Below are 21,474 nucleotides of genomic sequence, written 5' to 3'. Positions count from 1 at the left end.
AACAAGATCCTACATTTTCCAAGATTCTTTTATTTACGTGATCTTCTAATATGATGGGAAGTTTCCATTATTGATATGATACGTTTCACTGCATTTTTTTTTCTTTCCTTACTTTCTATTTGTACGCTATATCTTATTTTAGTGAGTCGTCTTATAAATTTAATAACTAATAGTAAATATATATATGAAATTTAATATTTCAGTAGTATTAAATACAATATATAAACAAATTATTGGTGATGAGAGTATACATTTATTCGAATTAAATATGGATAAATGTTTACCTCTCAAAATATATTTTAAATAACGGACAATATATTAAAATTTTTGAACTTTTGAAAAACGTAGTGAGATTTTTTTAAAATTATGGGAGGAATTTAATTAAGAGCATGTTATAGAATAGAAGAAATAGAGAAGAGTTTGAGAGTAAGATGAGAGAATAGGAGAGGATTCAGAGAGAAGAAGTTCATTCATTCATTTTCTGAGCATAAAATGACTACAAGCATGGATTTTTATTTAGTTACAAAACCAGTACTGGGAATCTAAATTCTGCCAGCTGGCATTACTGCTAACAGATTGCTAATAAACTTGTTTTGTATCATTTCTCTTCTCAGCCTGCATTGGGCCATCTGATCTGGGCCGCTCCATTGCTTTTGGACTGCTCCAACTCAGCTCGCTCCATCTCCTCAGGTAACTCAATCATCCGACCCTCTTTTAATTTAATTCCCAATTTACAATTTTCAATCCCTAATCCTCGAGCAACCATTCCCAATTCCTCCCCTCTCTCGTCCATTCCCAATCTCTTCTATCCTCGCCGTTCTTCTTCTCCTCCGACTATAACAATACCCACCCCATCAGAAGATCCTTGTCCCCAAGGATCAAATCCAGGAAACTGACCTTTCAGAACTGTATAGTCCTCCCATGTGTCATTTGATTCATCCAAATTCTCCCATCAAACTAGAAGTTGAGTGACTGGCTTACTGTTTCGATTCACTATACGCTTAGCCAAAACCTTTAAAGGTTAAACTCTGAACTGTCCTTCGTCATCTATTGCAGGAGGGTCCGTTGCAACATTAGAGGAATTCCCAATAAATTTCTTCAGAAGGCTGACATGGAACACTGGATGAAGTCTTGATGAATCTGGTAAGTGTAATCGATATGCCACTTTACCAATTTTTTCCAGGACTTTATATGGCCCAAAATATTTAGCTGCTAACTTTCGGTTTTTTCGCAGGGCTAATGAAGTATATCTATATGGCTGTAGCTTCAGGTAAACCATATCCCCCACATGAAAAACTCTTTCTGATCTTTGTTTATCTGTTTGTTGCTTCATACGGTTGCTTGCTAATTCTAATTGTTGCTTGACCAATTGTCTGATATTCTCTCTACTTGTCATAATATCTTGTACTGATTGCACTGCAGTATCTGTGGTCCAAACCATGATAGGTGGTTTGTACCCATACAAAGCCTGAAAAGGTGTAATTTTTAGGGCAGTGTGATAAGTGGTATTATACCACCACTCTGCATAAGGTAACCACTTAGCCCATTTCTTAGGCTGATAGAAACAAAGCCCTCTAAGATATTGTTCTAGACATTGATTAACCCTTTCTGTTTGTCCATCCGTTTCAGGATGATAAGCAGTACTGAAAAGGGTCTTAGTACCCAATTGTTTCATCAGTTCCTTCCAAAATATACTAGTAAAGGTTCTGTCTCTGTCATAAATGGCCACTTTAGGATGGCCATGCAATTTATACGCATTATCCAAGTAGAGTTTAGCTATCTCTGCTGCAGAATAGGGATGAGATAGTGATAGGAAATGACTGTATTTGGTAAATTTATCCACAATGACCAATATACAGTTCTTCTTAAGTGAAGTAGGTAATCCTTCAATGAAATCCATAGTGATGATTTCCCAGGCCTGATTAGGAATAGGCAATGGTTGTAGTAATCCAGGCTTTGCAATATGTTCCACTTTAGTTAGTTGGCAAGTCTGACAGCATCTAACAAAAACAGTAACCATAGACTTAAGACTTGGCCAATAAAAAATTGACCTTATCCTGTAATAGGTAGCTTGTATACCTGAATGTCCCCCTTGGGGAGAGTCATGAAAAGTCTGTATGATCTTTACTCTAAGGCTTCCATTAGATCCAATATAAACTCTCCCATCATATCTAAGAATAGCCTTAGAAAATTTCCATTTACTGTCAGCAGCTGAATCAACAGTTAAAATTGAAATCCAATTCCGAGCCAGGGAGTCATTTTGATAACTGTCTTCAACCTCTTGAACCCAAGTAGGAACTAAGACTGTTACACCCATAGTCAAACATTGAGCTTGATCTTCCCACATTCTAGATAAAGCATCAACAACCACATTTAATTTTCCTTTTCTATAATGAATAGTATAGTCTAATCCCAAAAGTTTTGTCAACCCTTTCTTTTGAATAGTAGTAGTCAACTTCTGCTCCAAAAGAAACTTTAAGGGCTCATGGTCTGTTTTAATAACAAATGGCCTGCTCTCCAAATAATGTCTCCATTTAGAAACTTCTAAGAGAATAGCAAGATATTCTCTTTCATAAATAGATAGTGTTGAATCTCTAGGGCTTAAAGCTTTACTCAAATAAGCAATAGGTCGACCTTCCTGTGAAAGAACAACCCCAATACCCCCAGAACTAGCATCTGTCTCCAAAGAAAATGTCTTAGAAAAATCAGGCAATGCTAAAACTGGAGCAGAACACATAGCTTTCTTAAGATTTTCAAAAGCAGTATGAGCAGCAGGATTCCACTGAAAGCCATCTTTCTTCAGCAGTAACGTCAATGGTCTGCTAATAATGCCATAATTCTTAATAAATCTTCTGTAATAACCTGTCAGACCTAGAAACCCTCTGAGAGATTTAAGGGTTTTAGGCTTAGGCCAATTTTGCATTGCTTCCACCTTACTAGGATCAGTAGACACCCCTGCAGTAGAAATAATATGGCCAAGGTATTCTACCTTGGTCTGCCCAAAAAAACACTTGGACAATTTTGCAAATAATTGATTCTTTTGCAAAACTTCCAAAACTGACTGTAAATGTTCAACATGGTCTTTCATACTGCTGCTATACACCAAGATATCATCAAAGAAAACTAAAACAAACTTCCTAAGGAAGGAATTAAATAAATCATTCATAAGAGCTTGAAAGGTAGCAGGAGCATTAGTAAGGCCAAAAGGCATTACCTTAAACTCATAATGGCCTTGATGTGTTCTAAAGGATGTCTTGTAAATATCTTCAGGGTTAATTCGAATTTTCCAGTAACCTGATCTCAAATCAATCTTTGAGAAATAAATTGCCCCATGCAATTCATCTAATAGATCCTCCACAATAGGAATAGGAAATTTGTCCTTGACAGTCAGACTGTTGAGTTGCCTATAGTCCACACAAAATCTCCAAGTGCCATCCTTCTTTTTAATAAGAAGACAAGGAGAGGCAAAGGGGCTCCTGGTAGGTTGAATAATAGAAGAAGTAAGCATAGTAGCTATCTGTTTCTCAACCTCAGCCTTTTGATTATAAGGAAATCTATAAGGCCTTAGATTAACAGGTGTGGCATTAGGTTTAAGTGGAATAGCATGGTCGTGAGACCTCTGAGGAGGTAGACCAACAGGTTCAGCAAAAACTGGTCTGTATTTATCCAGTAGGTGTTGGATTTCAGTAAGAATTGAAGAAGAATGCCCTGTCATAGTAAATAGGACAATATGTCCCATAAGAGCAGAATCCCCTGCACTCATTTTAAGTAATGTAGCTCCCGAAATTTGTTGCAGTTCAATTGAGGGTTGTTGTCCCTGAATACAAATTTGCTACCCTCCATGGTCAAAACTTAAAGTCATGTTATTGAAGTCCATTAATATTGGACTGAATAATTTCATCCAATCCACTCCTAAAACCATGTCACTGCCTCCCAACTTGAGCAATCTGAAATCATGTATAAATGTATGGCCTTGCATTTGCCATTCCACTTTGTTGCATCTAGCTGAACTAAATAATTGTTGACCATTAGCCACAGTAATAGCCAAGGGGTAAGGAGTAGTAATTTGGATACCAGCATCAGCCCATTTAGGAGTCAAAAAACTGTGTGTACTCCCACTATCTATTAGAATATTCAATTGTTTGCCCTGAATAACTCCCTGTATTCTCAGTGTAGTATGACCAATAGAGCCAGTAATGGCATTCATAGATATTTCCAATGTTTCTTCTTCTGTTTGTGGAGACTGATCTGAGTCTGTAGGAAAATTTCTGCTGAGGAAATGTCAACTTCCTCAGTAATCATATTTAGCTGTCTGTTTTTACATTGATGACCTGGAATGAATTTCTCTCCACATTTAAAACAGAGGTTATTCTGTCTTCTATACTCAATAAGATTTTGCTTAGAGTTTGGCACTGCTGTAGGTTTTGTATTTACTGGCAATGAAACTGATTTAGAAATAGTGATGGGGTTTGGGTTGGGTTGGGTGGGAATTTAAAAGAAGGCCTCAACCTTCTGTTCTCAAATTCCACAGACAATTCATAGAGCTTAGCTTGCTTACAAGCTTCAAACAAATTCCTAGGATCCAAAGCTTTGACCCTATGCTTAATATCATCCCTGAGTCCACTAATAAAGAGTGACACAAAAAATTCTTGTTCACCATTTCTGCCCGTTAAGATCTTCAAAATATCCTCCACATAGCCATGATTCGTGTTCATCCTTGCCTCCAGTGCAGTGATCCTGTTTTCTTGAGTCTCCCACCATATAGGTGGATTTGTCTCATTTTGGCCTTGTTTCACCAACGCAGTTAGGTCCTCAATCTGTTTCTGAATCCCAGCTAAATCAGTTTCTGCCATAGATTGATTCTTCTTTGGCATTCCCTTAAAAAATTTCCTTTGCCAGAATCGTAGCTTTGATTACCAATTTGTTATAGAATAGAAGAAATAGAGAAGAGTTCGAGAGTAAGATGAGAGAATAGGAGAGGATTCAGAGAGAAGAAGTTCATTCATTCATTTTCTGAGCATAAAATGACTACAAGCATGGATTTTTATTTAGTTACAAAACCAGTACTGGGAATCTAAATTCTGCCAGCTGGCATTACTGCTAACAGATTGCTAACAAACTTGCTTTGTATCATTTCTCTTCTCAGCCTGCATTGGGCCATCTGATCTGGGCCGCTCCATTGCTTCTGGACTGCTCCAACTCAGCCCGCTCCATCTCCTCAGGTAACTCAATCATCCGACCCTCTTTTGATTTAATTCCCAATTTACAATTTTCAATCCCTAATCCTCAAGCAACCATTCCCAATTCCTCCCCTCTCTCGTCCATTCCCAATCTCTTCTCTCCTCGCCGTTCTTCTTCTCTTCGCCGTTCTTCTTCTCCTCCGACTATAACAGAGCATTAAATTTTTTTAAAATTTAATATGAATTTTTTAATTTTTTTAGCGAAACATATTAATTTTTTTTTGCAAATTTTCAAAAATTTAAATTATAATTTTTAAAATTTGAGTGGTCATGACCGCACTAGTCTTCTTGTGTTCCACCACTGCTTCACACCCATGATCCCAACCTTCAGTTGTCAAACCATGAGCTTAATGTTTCAATCAGGATGGCATTTGGGTAGACACGTGGACTCAGTCATTCATTAACTTCATCTTATAAATGAAAGTTTATAAGGTTTCATTAACTGAAACATCTACTTTGTTAGCTTCTATTTAAATTTTGGATTGAAGTTCTTGCAAGATACACCTAAACTTAAGGAGCGGTAGAGTTTGTATTTTCAGATACTTGAGTTAATCCGCAACTTTTATAATAGAATAAGAAAAATGGGGCTAGAATTAAATAATAATAATAATAATAATAATAATAATATATTCTTTAATTACTGAAATATTGATGGATTCATGGTAATTCATTATTTATTCTCGACCTCTATGTATTCTGACACAATGGGCATGATTTGTGTTATGTTTGTTGGCCTCATTAATGTTTAACCAACACCATGACAATCTATTAGTGTAACAAATATGTATACATAAATTATCTTTCCTTATTTAGTAAATCATAAAGGTTTTACAATACATTTTTAAAAATAAATTTATGCATAATGAATTTTCATAAAAATAATAAATATCCGATAATTAATTAATATGTTTAATTACTTTTAAGTTTACGATATGCTGATGCCATTTATCATGTAACATTTTGCTTGTTGAACAAAGTATAGTCAATTTGTGTTTTCTTCTAAACTTGTTGAATTGTTGATAGGATGATTGTTTGGAACTTTTTGATAACTTATATTGGACTCGTTACTTGGGCACCTGCTTCCTTGCTGGACTCACTTATGGTAGCATTAGAGGTGGGTATACGGGCTACCCGTCCGTTTAGCCCACGGGTTCCGTTTAGCCCGCGGGTTTTGACGGTGTGAGTTTAAACGGAGCGGTTTAAAAAGCCCGCATATATAAACGTCTTGAATTCTAAGGCACGCGGCCCGTCCATTTAACTCGCGGGTTAAACAGGCATACCCGCGGCCCGTTTAAAAAAAATAAAATGCTTTAAATGCAATAAAAAATAATGTTCTAACTTGTTACACCTTTAAAAATGATCCAGTAACTTGAAAAGGAAGGTAGCACCGTCAAAATAAATAAATAATATTTAAATTTTATTTTAAATAGTCATAAATGATTATAAAATAATATTTTTTAATTTTCTTAACCATTAATATATATATATATATAACGATATAATTACTTAAACTCAAATTAAAAAAAAAACAACATTCACTTATATCACCAAATTGAAAAACAAATAAAACAATAACCACACTATACTTTTATAAAACACAATTATTCAATGCTATAATATGAAGACACAGAAGTGTCTGCAAGCAGAAATTCAAACAGAAAAATTCAACAAAGTATGTTTTCAATTTTTTCTTTTACTTTTCTTTCTTATTTTTAATCCAAATATTACGTGTCATGTGATATATTATTAAAATATCACGTGACTTTTTATAATTAAAGAACGAAATGGATAACATACTTAATGAAAAAAATAAAGTTCAAAATTAAATAAAAAAATTTTTAAATACCAAAGTGATAATGATGTAAATTTTATAAGACTAAAATATTATATAAATATTTTATTTTTTATTTTTTAAAATGAATAATAATTTAATACATTGTAAATGAAAAAAAAAATATATCAAGCAGCGGTAGAATTATGACAAATGCTCTAATAAATTTAAGAACTACAATGGTTATAAGTAACATCATATTTATAGGTAATTTATTTTCTTTTTCTATAAATTCTTTAAGTTTATTTTCTCTAAAATTTTATAAATTTTAAATTAAGCGGGCTTTTGCGGGCTACCTACGGTTATACCCATTAAACCCGTGGGTTTAACGGTCCAGACTAAAAAGCCCACAATTTAAACGAGCTTCAATTTTTTGTGTCCAAAACCTGTACGGGTCGCAGGTTAAACGGGTAGCCCGCGGACCTTAACCCATATACCCACCTCTAGGTAGCATTAAGCTGAAGTAGCTCAAAGGTAAGGCATGGTTTCAAAGGAAAGCTTGTCTTTTAAGCAGGGATTTATATGAGTGAACTGAGTTTGGTGTATAAAGCACATTTATAATATTATATCCATTTTTCTGAATAATAATATATCTATTTTCATTTCAAATTTTCTTGATACATGGCATTGGATGCTTAGTGTCTTCAGTTTATGAACGAGATATGTAAATTCACGTCAGTTTCATAATGTTTTTGGAAAGTGTAGTGGAAAATTGATTTTGGGCTATTTTATTTAAAAACTGAGTGTTTGAGATTGTTGTCGAACAATATTTTTAAGTAGATAAAATATCTATTTTAGACATTATTTTGAAAATATAAAAGAATTGGTGAAATAAATGTGGACTAATGAATAATTTTGCTCAAAAGTACTTTTGAAAAAGCTAGAAGCTAGAACTTTTATCTTTTTAAAAATACTTTTTAAATTAAATTAAATAATATTTTTAACCTAAAATGTTATAGGTATGATATTGTTTTTACCCTCGAAAATACTTTTAACCTAAAAAAATACTTTTGAAAAGTATTCCCAAATGACCATTAATATTATAAAAGTGTTTACTTTCAAAGTTATTTTTTATCAATAAAACTGATACTTAAGAAAGGAATTAAAGCTATTTAATTTGAAACAAAGTATATATATATATAATTATAATTATTTCTCTCACATAAAACTCGTACATGGTCATGCTTCCTTACTTTGTACACTCGAAGTCCCGTGTTTATTTCACGTAATTTGTTTTGAGGAAAATAATTTCTAGTGTTTGGTTGGAGAAAAACTGTTTGGTCAACGTAATTCGTTTTCCTGGTCAATATAATTTCCTTTGTGATTTTTACAAAATGACTTACGGTCTGATTTTTCATAAGTCATTTTTTGAACTTTTCACTTCAAATAATAAATACTCAAAATAATTTTATTTTATAAATTTAATATTAATAAAATATTTTAATATCAATTTAATCAAAATATTAATTACTAAAATATTTAAAATATATTTATTAATATTTCTAATAATATAATATTATATTTTTATATTATAATAAAATAATCAATTATATTATAATAATATAAGATATATTATATTTTTATTTTTATAATATATAATAAATTATTAATAAAAATTACATTATTTATTAATTTCATAGAAATAATATTATTAAATTATTAATAATGAATAATATTATTTATATATTTAATATTAATATAATAATCTAATAATATTTTAATAAAGATATTTAAAATATACTAATTAATATTTTTAAAATATAATATAGCACTATTACTTTAATAAATATAATTAATATAATTTATAATATTTTTATTTCAATAAAATATACCAATATTAATATTTTTATTAATAAAATTATAAAAGTAATATTTAATAATAAATAAATTATTTTAATATTTTAAAAATAATTATATTAACTAGTGGAAAAAAAATTTAAACAACGTCTTCCAAACATTATAAAACGTTTTCCAAAAAATATTATTCATTATCTAAAATTCGATTTCTAAAAAACTAATTACAACCAAATAAACAGATTCTTATTTGCATTGCTACGTCATTTCAAGTTTCACGTGTGTTTTTTCTGTTTGCCTGTTAAGAAATGATTTTCATTTAATATTACTGCAGAAAAAAATTAAAATTAAGGGTAAACTACATGAGTGACCACCAAACTATAGTAAAAAATCATTTTGACCACCAATGTTTCAAGTTGATCAATAAGACCACTCAACTATTTAAATATTTCAATCAAGCCACCTGTCTTTAATATTTAACGGAGTAGGTGAGGTGGCAGTTAAATTAGTTTGATATAATTACACAATTAGTCCCTATTACTTATATATTCTTTCAATTTGGTCATAATTTTAATAAATTAAAATAAATTTAACTCTCAAATTAGGCAGTACCATGTGTCATGGCACGTGTCATCGTTAGATTGCATGACTAAATTTATTTTTAATTAATTTATTTATTTTCCTCCAATTAGAGAGTTACACGTGTCTCGTTGAAAGAAAAAAAATCAACAAAGAAAAATGGCAAAGAGGATTTGAACATGGGACTACTTGGGGATGGAGCACAACAAAAACCACCAAGACAAAGTTATCATTTGATATAATTTAGACAATAAATAGTATATATATATTGTATCTTAATATATAAACACTTTACTTAAATTCATAATATTTTATATTCTTAACTTTCAAAGATATATTTTATTTTGTCTTAACTTATAAATCTATTTTATTCTAATTTTAATATAAAAATATTTTTTATTATATTCACTTAAAACTATATTTTATTCTTATTTAAAGTTGAAAATATATTTTATTTTTGTCTTAACTTATAAATCTATTTTATTCTTATTTTAATATAAAAATATTTTATTATTATCTTCACTAAATAAATATATTTATAAGTTAAAATAAAAAATATATACTTTTAAGAGAAAATAACTTCAGTGACCGAAATGCCTTATAATATACGATTTTAATCAACTTTTTTTGGATTTGCAAAAATAACCAACGAATTCGCAACTTGAATTCGGATTCGCAACTCGAAATCCAATTTCGCAACACAGTTTCCGAATTCGCAACTCAAATTTGGAATTCGCAACTTGAACATAGAAATTTTCGCAACTCGAATTCGCCAATTTCGCAACTCAATTACCGATATAGGTAAACATGGTTAAAAAAATCCGGTTCGCAACTCAATTACCGATATAAGTAAACACGATAGAAAAATCCGATAAAAAATCCGAATTCGCCAAATTGAAAACTGAGTTTCGAATTTGGCAAATTCATGTTGCGAAATGTAAAATCTGGCATATTAAAGAAAAAACGTTTCGACGGTTCGTTTGTTTGGTTAAAGTTAAACGAATGAACGAACATGAACATACCCTCGTTCGTGTTTGTTCAATTCATTTACAGGCGTAGGTTTAGCTGAGCGCTTCATACGTGGACTTAACAACTGGGATTTTTCTTTAAGAGGCGAGATTTTATATTTCGCAACACGAATTTGCCAAATTCGCAATTCAGTTTTCAAATTGGTGAATTCAGTTTTTTTACCGAATTTTTTTACCGTGTTTACCTATATCGGTAATTGAGTTGCAAAGTTGGTGAATTCGAATTACGAAAACGAAATTCGAGTTGCGAAAATTTCCATGTTCAAGTTGCGAATTTCTACTTCTGTGTTACGAATTTCAAATTCGAGTTGCGGATTCGGAAACTCTGTTGCAAAATTGGATTTTGAGTTGCGAATTCGTTGGTTATTTTTGCAAATCCAAAAAAAGTTGGTTAAAATCGTATATTATAATGCATTTTCGGTCACTGAAGTTATTTTCTCTACTTTTAAATGAAGATAAGATTAAAACATATATTTTATATTAAAATTAGAATAAAATACATTTATAAGTTAAGACAAAAATAAAATATATCTTTAAAAGTTAAGAATATAGAATATTATGAATTTAAGTGAAGTGTTTATATATTAAGATACAATATATATACTATTTGTTGTCTAAGTTTTAACCAATCATAACCTTGTCTGAGTGGTTTGTTGTGCTTCATTACCTAAGAGGTTCTAGGTTTGAATCCCCTTGGCCTTTTTTCTTTATTGATTTGTTTTCATTCAACCTGTGGGTGACACGTATAACTCTTTAATTAGAGGATCAAATTCATTTTAATTTATTAAAATTAAGACTAAATTGGAAGAATATATAAGTAACAGAGGCTAATTGTATAATTATATCAAAATGATTTAACTTTCACGTTATCTACTCTGTTGAATGTTAACGACATGTAACTTAATTAAAATATTTAAATAATGAGGTGGTCTGATTAATCAACTTGAAATATTAGTGTCAAAATGATTTTTGACCATAATCTGGTAGTCTAATGTGTAGTTTACCATAAAATTAAATGTCATATATAGGGTTTGATTGTTTGCCGTAAAATGAATTACGGGCTTGGTTTTCCCTGAAATTCCGTGTTTGTTTCATGTAATTTGTTTTCTGAAAAATGTTTTTATGTGTTTGTTTCACGGAATTCGTTTTCCGGAAAATGTTTTCCAGTGTTTGGTTTGAGGAAAACTGGTTGGTCAACGTAAAACATTTTCCTGATCAATAGAATTTCCTTTGTGTTTTCTGGAAAATAACTTACGGTCTGATTTTTTGTAAGTCATTTTCCGAACTTTTCACTTCAAAGAATAAGTACTCAAAATAATTTTATTTTATGAATTTAATATTAATAAAATATTTTAATATCATTTTAATCAAAATATTAATTATTAAAATATTTAAAATATATTTATTAATATATCTAATAATATAATATTATATTTTTAATATTATAATAAAATAATCAATTATATTATAATAATATAAGATATTATATTTTTATTTTAATAATATATAATAAATTATTTATATATTTAATAATGAATAATATTATTTATATATTTAATATTAATATAATAATATTTTAATAAAGATATTTAGAATATACTAATAAATATTTGTAAAATATAATATAATTACTTTAATAAATAATTAATATAATTTATAATATATATTTATTTCAATAAAATATACCATTACAGATATATTTCTCTTCATGTTTTCTCTTTTTAAATTTAGTCAGGTCTTACGTGTTTGTCTATATATAAAGATTTTTTATGAAAAGATTTATTTGCAGGGATTACTTCTATTACAGACGCGTATATGAAGAATGCATATGAAGACTGTTCAACTATGTATTTATTTATTTATATATGCATTGCATTTTATTTTTATTTTTACTTTTTCGACTGTCGGAGGTCTTCCACGGAAGTTGCTCTCAACTTGGCGTTGAGAGCAACCTACTACCCTGCTTCCCCCTAACCCCATTACACATGAGAATAGGATTTTGTTGTTGTTGTTGTTGTTGTAATATTTTTATTAATAAAATTATAAAAATAATGTTTAATAATAAATAATTTTTTTAATATTTTAAAAATAATAATATTAAGTTTTATGATAAATAATATTATTTATTGTATTTAATATTTGTAATACATAATTTTTAAAAAACTCATCAACTAGTGAAAAAAAGGTTTAAACAACATCTTTCAAATATCGTAAAACGTTTTCTAGATGTTTTTAAAAAAAATGTAATTCATTTTACGGAAAACATTTTCTAAAAAATATTTTCCAGAAATGTAATTCATTTTCTAGAATTCAATTTCCAAAAAACCAATTACAACCAAACAAACAAACTCATAGTCACCATTTTATAAGCAGACTAACTCCCTTACATTCTTCTAACAGTACGGTCAGAAAATTTCTTCTTTTGCCTTGAAAGTCTCCACTCCCCTTGTAAATTGTAATGTAAGCTCTACGTCATTTATACGTAAAAACCCATTTCTTCTTTTACCTTAAAAGTTGTGGTGATTGAATTTAATTCTTTTAGCGACCATATTTATTTTCACTAATATTGCATTTATGTATCTTAAAAAAATTTAATTTAAGAAACTAAAAAAAAATCTAGAGTAAAGCGGTGTTGTTTTATTGAGTATATCAACTATTAAAATTTATAAAATAATCATTTCGACTATAAGGTATTATTTTGTTGAGTCTCCAATTATAAAAAGCTATAAAATAGTCGCCGACTAATCATATATTATAAATTCATCCTTTTACTTTTAAAAACCGGAGACCATCTAAGCTGAACATTAACATGCTCACCAGAATTTAATAAAATATGATTCTAGAACTGTTTGAGTTGTGTTTTGAGGATTGAGTCTTTGTTTACATTATGTCATCGAGTTAGTTCTTGAAAAATTATGGCGTCGAACCAGTGCTTGAAAGCAATGGCGGTGCCAATAGACATCATTAAAATACGATTTTATCATATCTCAATCAGTAAGTTAACGTCCAGATCAAACGACCTTCAAAATTTTAACGAAAAATAATGAGTTTGGAACATATGAATATTCATGTGACCATTTTGTAACTTATTATAGTCGAGGGCTCAATAAAGTAGCGCCCTATAGTAGAGGATCATTTTGTAACTTTTAATAATTAGAGGACTTAATAAAGCAATGCTTTATAGTTCTTTTATAGTCGATAGATCATTGGAAAATTCTAGAATGCACGTTGTACACTAAAACACACCACTAATGTGACACATCGATACACACCACTAACTAAATTGTCCTTATTACATAAATTTGGAAAAAAATATAATGATCTATCCATAATTAATCCTTTATTATTATTTTATTTAAATTTTTATATGGATATAATTAAATTATATTTTTCTTAAAAAATATAATTATTTCTAGAATTTTTATTTGTTTATGATTGAAACACTTAATTTATATAAATTTACATATTCATCCCAACAATAATCATCGGAATCAACAATCGACGATCCAATTCATCGTCGGAAAATCATGTTTTTCAACCACAGCTTTAAATTCTTGTTCACCCAGTCCCCACCGATTTTTAGATGCTTTACAATACCCATCTTGAAAATTTTTTAATAAAGAAGACGAGTCTTTATTAAAACCCCCTCATAATCGACATTAAACACAAGGTTCAACGTCAAAAAGCGAAAAGGTAAAATAGTGCCAAGAATATGTATTATAAATCAAACATCATAATGTTCTTACAACAAAGGAATAATACCAAAAAAAATAACCAGACTTAAGCAAAATCAACGCAACCAAGGAAGGTAGCAGCTTGCATCCCCTAGACTACAACATACCAAAAACACAAAATTGACTCCCAAAATACTGGAAAAAGAGAGAACTAAGGAGTTCAAGAAAGCAGTTGACAAAACTAATACACCACTGAGGAGAAGACCAAAACAGCCAACAGGAAAAGCAATCCAAAAAATAAGCAAAGCTGCAACTTACGAAACAGAAAATGCATAGCTTGAACCATTCAATAAAAACATATAGAATAACCATAACTTATACCTCACAGGGAATCATAGATGTTGGAAGAGGAAATTCCGTATAGAAACTTCAAATTCACCTTCACCCAAAAGATAACGGTCTAAAAAATATTTGTAGCCTTGATTAATTCTTCATATGTAAACAATGACTTCGAATTGTCTAAACTGTTGGGTTCTGCCATCATTGATGGTGAATGCACAAAATCACTTCCGAAACTAGTTTCAACGAGAGGAGCTGAAGATTGTGTCTTTGTATGAGATGAATCTATAAGCATGTACCATTTATCAAAACAGAAGCTCCAATTACATATAAATCGAAAATTATCAATAATTCCTTAAGCAACTGAATAAACTAATATGCAGCTGTGAAAAAATTATGTGATCTTGAGAAGAGCCTAGTGGGGATGACATTACATAACCACAGGTAAGTAACACGATTTTTCGGCAATGAATAGGATCGTCGACGGTTAGTTTGATGGTTGCTATTGGGATGAATATGCAAACTTATATAAATTAAGTGTTCCAATCATAAACAAATAAAAAATCTTTAAATAATTGTATTTTTTAATATTTAATTAATAAAAATAGTCTAATTAGTGGTTGCATCGGTGTGTCGTATTAGTGATGTGCATCAGTCACTACAGCAAAAATGGTTTTTAGCGGCGGATGTAGCGGCGTTTTTACTGCAAACGCCGGTAATTGTTTACATATAGCGGCGTTTTTGAACAAACACCACAAAATACTATAATTTAGTGGCGTTTGTATAAAAACGCCGCTAAAGAATCGTAATGTAGTGGCATTTTTATACAAACACCGCTATAAACTAGTATTTTAGTGGCGTTTTTATACAAACGCCGCTATAGACACGTACTTTTGTGGCATTTTAATACCAAACGCCGCTATAGACTCGTACTTTAGTGGCATTTTTACACAAACGCCGCTATAGACACGTACTTTTGTGGCGTTTTAATACCAAACGCCGCTATAGACACGTACTTTTGTGGCGTTTTAATGCCAAACACCGCTATAGATTCGTACTTTAGTGGCGTTTTTACATAAACGCCACTATAGACATGTACTTTTGTGGCGTTTTAATACCAAATGCCGCTATAGACTCGTACTTTAGTGGCGTTTTAATACCAATCGCCGCAATTGTCATATAACCTAGTGGCGTTTACGTAAAAAAACATTGCTACTGAACACTACTTTAACATATCGAAACAAAACCCTAATTTCATAGATTCAGTATGGGCATCGAAATATATCTCCCCTCCCTTTTATCTCTTCGCATCCACTCTCATCCTTTGATCCTTCGACCTCCATTGTTCGATCCATCTTCCCCTTAGATTCAACCCAGATATCTCCCTCTTTCATTCCCCTCTTGGTGGTGGCGCCTGATAAGTTGTCGGTGAAGTATACTGCCGTAAGCCTCCATGGCCATGATGTCGGTGTGGTTCAAGCCAATAACCCGGTTCATGTAAAGCGTCTGGTTTATTACTTCGAGATTTATGTGAAGGACGCTGGAGTCAAGGGTCAAATTGCTATTGGATTCACCAGTGAAGGATTCAAGATGCGCAGGCAACCGGGGTAATCTCTGGCTTTTTTCTTCTTCTCTGTTTCAAGATATTGTTGTTGAAAACCAGTTTTAGTTGGAGTACTTTTCATTTGAAATAGTTTGCATTTGTTTGATGAATTGGGGGAAAACTGGAAATTAAGAAAAAAAAGAAAAGCAAGAGAGAAAAATAACCGAGCGCTTTTCAGTTAGTTAACAAAGGAGCAAGAGAGAAAAAGAAAAGGAAGGATAGAGTGAGAATTAATTTCATTTGATGTTTTCTAGTTTTATCAGTATGTATGATCGTTTATAGCTGCTTGATAATGGAAAACAATGCATAAGAAGATTAAATCCAATCTGAAAAAAGAGGAAAGGGAGTTGCTCTTAGTTGAAGTGAAAGAGAACTGATCTTGTGTTCTGCCTGTTGTTCATTCAGTTCAACTGATTCTATGACTAGTTTTGATGAGAGATTCTGGATATTGAGAGAAGTAAATCTCTTCCTATGTTAAAGAAATGATCTTGTGTCGAGGGTCCCTATTTTTGGTAATTCAGTTCAATTGGGCTTATTTCTTGTTTTAGTGAGAGATCCAGAATATTTAGATAAATGAATCTCCTTTTAGTGATTGGGAATGTGTGTGCATTGGGGGGGAGAAAGGAATGAATTCTCTCTTTTAATATTGTGGGAAACACAAGATTTTTAAAGAATGAAAGAAATATAATCAAGATGAAAGCTTTTAATTATGTAATACATATAAGAAAAAATTTATTTTTCGTAAATTCTTATATGTACACACTAAGTTCAAAGTATCCTTAACTGTGTCAGGTGGGAAGTAAACAGTTACGGGTATCATGGGGATGATGGTAGGCTCTATCGTGGGCAAACAAAGGGAGATGCTTTTGGTCTAACATATACAACATGAGATACGGTTGGTGGCGGCATAAACTTTACTTCACAAGAATTCCTTTTCACGTAAGTGCAGTTGTTCATCAAGCACTGTATTTAGGAGCACTTGTGGCTCAAATGTATATGCTCCTTACATGTGAGGTTCTGTTCATTTCTGAAGATTCTCATGATTCTGTATGCTCATATGTTGATGCCAGTAAAAATGGGGCAATAGTAGGAACTTTTAGCAAGGAAAAGGAAATGAACCGTTGCTTGTTTCCCACCATTGCTGTCCACAACCAAAATGAGGAGTATGTTTACCTTCTTTTATTGTGTATTTATATGAATTCTCTCATCTATATGTTGTTATAACGTACCCATATTTGCATTTGGCGAAATATAGGAATAATGGATATGCCATTTCTCTCTATTCCTTCCTCTTCAGTTGCATTTAATTGATACATTGAGGTTTGTCTATAATGAATGAGAAGTGATGGGTTAGTTATGACACCTTTTTTCCTGCCATTTTCCAACATATTGTTTGGCCTTGTAAAATTACTTTAAGGGGTAAAATAAGCTAAAAGTTGCCTGAGGTTATTCAAACTTATTTCATGATAGTGACAGTGCCAGAGTCGGTTTATATGGCTTCAATATAAAATTTTCAGATCTGAACATAGGTTAAATGTGGCTTGAGCAAGTTAATAAATTATCAAGCTGAAGTGTAGTAGGCTTTTGCCAGACTCTGCTAAGCTAGTTTACAGTCATATCCTTGGGCAATTGGTGCGCTATGTTTAAATCAAATATAACACAATATTGTCCTACTCCGTTAATAATGTCATGTATATTTTCAAAAAACTTGGCTTTGGAATGTTATAATTAGGCTATATGTCCGAGGGGAAATTTTGTGATTAATGCAAAAGTGGCAGAAGTATGTGTTATGGATGTGACTTTTATATGCAATTTGCAAATGATGTTTATAGTGATTCTGTTATTTGAAAAATCAAACAAACTCTTCTCATTCGGTATGCTAGTAGGTTGGCATTTCTGGTGATGATATGCTGCTTTGGTTGTTAAAAACACCTAAAATGCAATTACGATATATCTTATCTACTTTGGTTTTTCCTTACTACTTGCATTGATATTTATTACATAGTTTCATCATCATGCAATTATGATATTTCAAGTTTTTCTAATGAGCTTTTTTATTTATTTCAAAATGTGCAGGGTTCATGTCAACTTTGGGCAAAATAAGTTTTCTTTTGATCTGAAGGCAAGTTATGCTTCCTTTTTCTGCTTGTAAATAGTCTAATTAATCTTAGTAAACCATGGTTCCCTCAGTCTGTCATTTTAACTGGTTTTTTTCTGTATCTTCCTGTTTATCATCTTTGATGCTATATATAAGGAATATGAAGCTCAAGAAAGGTTGAAGCAGCAGATGACTATTGAAAATATGCCTCTACCTCCAAATATTAGTTATGGGTATTTTTTTCTCCTTCTGCTTTTATGTATTTTCTGTTATGTTGTTTTACATGCCTGTCCATTGCAGTTACCTATTGGATGATTTGATGTTTGTGGTTAAAGAAGTATCTAAATTATTTAAATCTAGGCTACTGCTATGATAATGTAACAGTTTCTGTAAAATAGAAACTTGTCCTCTAGGCAATGGTGTTAATATTAACTGCATGTTGTTGGTTCTTGATAACTGGTCTATCTTCTGCCTCATGTTACATCACATTGTAATAAGGCATTGAAGAAGTCTGAAAGGGTTTTGAAGCACCAGAAGCGGTATGAGTAGAAGATAAAATATTAATACTTGAAGATATATGTGTCAGACTAAATCTAGAGAATAAAATCTTATGCATGCAAGTTCTAATGTTATCAGCGATGACGATTTGCAAGCCTTTTTGCGTATATTCCGTCAAACTACAGAGTACACAAAGGACATTATTATATATGTATTTCATGATCCTAAGCTGGAGCCCAACCTTCTAGTCACAACAGTTGTTATCTTGGGGTAAGAATTCTAACTTCTATAAGTAAGATGGCAACCAATACATTATTAAATTTTTTCTTTATGATGACATTTTTTACATTCTTATGTAGAATATATTTTAGTTTTCATGGTTCCTGCCTTCCTGTTTTTGTTGTTTGTTGCAACATCTTTTTTCAGTTCTCAATCACTCACATGTAGGTTATGAATGCAAGTTCTGCTGGTTGTTTCATTTTCTTCTTAGTCTCATCTAAATTATTATAATTGCAGTAATCTTGAAGAACAAACTTCAACAAAAAGCGGCTTCTTCAATAGACTGGCACAACGTTTCCCATTTGTTTTTAATCTATTGAGGAGAGATCATTCATTGTCAAATGATACTTTCAAATAAGATGTCAAGACGATGAATATGACAAATTCCAATGAAGTGGGAAACAAAGTAGCTTTAGAAGGCATATCTGGAGGTTATGATGATGACGCTAGTGAAATTGAGGATGTATCGAACAATAAATCCATGTATATCTACACTTTGAGGTTTAATTGTAACTCATTTGTACTTTAATGTCTTTTAAGGTTCTCTTTCCATAAAAAAAACTTTAATTTATTTTGTTGTTAAGTATTTTTCTTTATGTTTTTTGTCTTAATTAAAATGTATGGTTGTTGTTAATTAGATAAAGCTAAAGAAAGGTAATTAGCGGCGTTTGTATCCAAAAACGCCGCTATAAGTCTGACTTTTTGCGGCGTTTGTGTTCAAAAACGCCGTTATAGGTCTGACATTTTGCAGCGTTTGTGTCCAAAAACGCCGCTATAGGTCTGACCTTTTGCGGCGTTTGTTCTAAAAACGCCAGTATAGGTCTGCTCTTTTGCGGCGTTTGTATCAAGAAACGCCGCTATAGATCTGACATTTTGCGGCGTTTTTTTCTAGAAACGCCGCTATAGATATCGACCTTTTCCGGCGTTTGTTCAAAAAACGCCGTAATTGATATTGAGCTATTACGGCGTTTTTTGTTCTCAAACGCCGCTAACTTTAGCGGCGTTGATATTGCTGGCGCTTCTTACGGCGTTTTTTCTATCGCCACAAATACTTTTAGCGGCGCTTAAAAACGCCGCTATAAGACTAAAAAAACGCCGCTAAAACTCTATTTTGCTATAGTTAATGTGTTGCATTAGTGTTGTGTTTCAGTGTGCATCATACACTCTACACTCATCCATATATCATTTGTGTATTTTACCCAAAAATCTAAATATGGTATTTAAGGGTCAACGTGTCGATTAAGTGAGGTATATAAGGTAGGGTAGGGTTCTTGTTTGACTATGGGGAATGAGCCGACCAGCGCCATAGCAAAGGACAACCACATTGTGGCGTTTCCATTTTCTCGACCGCCCGAAGAAATTTTGTTCTTTCAAACATTTTGAACAACCGACTACGCTCTCTAAAGTGGGTTTCTGTCTTAACTTGCCTGTGTTTTTTTCATGTTTTTCTTTTTGTTGCTTTTTAAATGACAGTGAGTGTAAGAAAATGTGAGGGGGTTAGAAAAGCAAATGAGAGACCATGTAAATTATTATCCGTTTGTTTACTTTTTTTATTTTAAAAAAGATGGGATTTTTTACTAACAATAATTCACTTTATTGGGATGTTGATTTCTGGGTTGTGAGGGGTTAAAAGGATTTGCTGTAACCTTAACCGATGATTGCTTCAAGCTTTACTTCATTGACGAAGGCAAAGTTCAATCCAGATTCTGTAGTTTTCTCCATTTACATTACGTATTAAAAGTAAAAAAGAAATACCGTCTTAATTTCGTTTTCTAAGTATGAACAGCCCTTGTCTGAGTCTCTACTCTATGGCTATTGTTTGTTGAAAGCTAGGCCGTATGCTGTTGAATTCTTATTTGTTCACTTATAAGAGAAAGACAGGAATGGACCAATAGGGAGTTTCCAAAAGTTAAAAGTATCGGCGGGAGGGATGAGTAGGACATTATTAACACCCTATTTGCAAATCCATTCAAGTCGAAGACAAACTTTATTTCACGGCAAGAAGATGACGCTTATAATGTCAACCGATATACACTTGACGATTGGGGCTCCTTAATCATTAGTTGTTTGCACTGTATGGATCATGGAATAATGTTTTGTTTTCTGATATCAACTTTAGTTTTATATAATGCTAACGCTAAGCCATTTGATTTCTTAATTACAGGAATATGGGTCAATTTCGAGCATGTCGTGTGCTATCCGATATTGAATAAGTAAAGCAATGAGAACGTGAATTTAAGTATTTAAACTCATAAAATTTTATCAATTATAAGAAAGGAATGTTGTTCTTTATATATATCATCGATTTGAGCAGTTGCGACCATGAAATAGAAGTGCATTATCAATTGATTAAGAAAATTTTAAATAGATATTATTTTGTAATAACTCTAAATTAATAAAAAAAATATATTTATAAGCATTCAAACCGTATTACAGGTGCCATTTAAACAAGTAAAAAATCAGTTGTTTTCGTGGTGAACAAAGTCCTGTTTTCTGTGGAGATTAATGGGC

At 31.5% G+C, this 21,474-nt stretch overlaps 1 protein-coding gene across 1 annotated transcript; it reads left to right on the top strand.

The window, feature by feature from the left end:
* Window positions 1–16,973: 16,973 nt before the first annotated feature.
* On the top strand, window positions 16,974–18,765 carry LOC120121895 (ran-binding protein 10-like). Its single transcript, XM_039141181.1, has 3 exons — window positions 16,974–17,251; window positions 18,165–18,210; window positions 18,343–18,765. Exons 1-3 carry the CDS (start codon window positions 16,974–16,976, stop codon window positions 18,499–18,501), a joined length of 483 nt encoding a protein of 160 aa, XP_038997112.1. The 3' UTR covers window positions 18,502–18,765.
* The last annotated feature ends 2,709 nt before the right edge of the window (window positions 18,766–21,474 follow it).

The sequence above is a fragment of the Hibiscus syriacus genome, unplaced genomic scaffold (genome assembly GCF_006381635.1).
Source record: "Hibiscus syriacus cultivar Baekdansim isolate YM2019G1 unplaced genomic scaffold, ASM638163v2 tig00110383_pilon, whole genome shotgun sequence".
NCBI classification, from domain to species: domain Eukaryota; kingdom Viridiplantae; phylum Streptophyta; class Magnoliopsida; order Malvales; family Malvaceae; genus Hibiscus; species Hibiscus syriacus.
The sequence above is the reverse complement of the archived record's forward strand: the minus strand, read 5'-3'. Positions and strand labels throughout refer to the sequence as shown.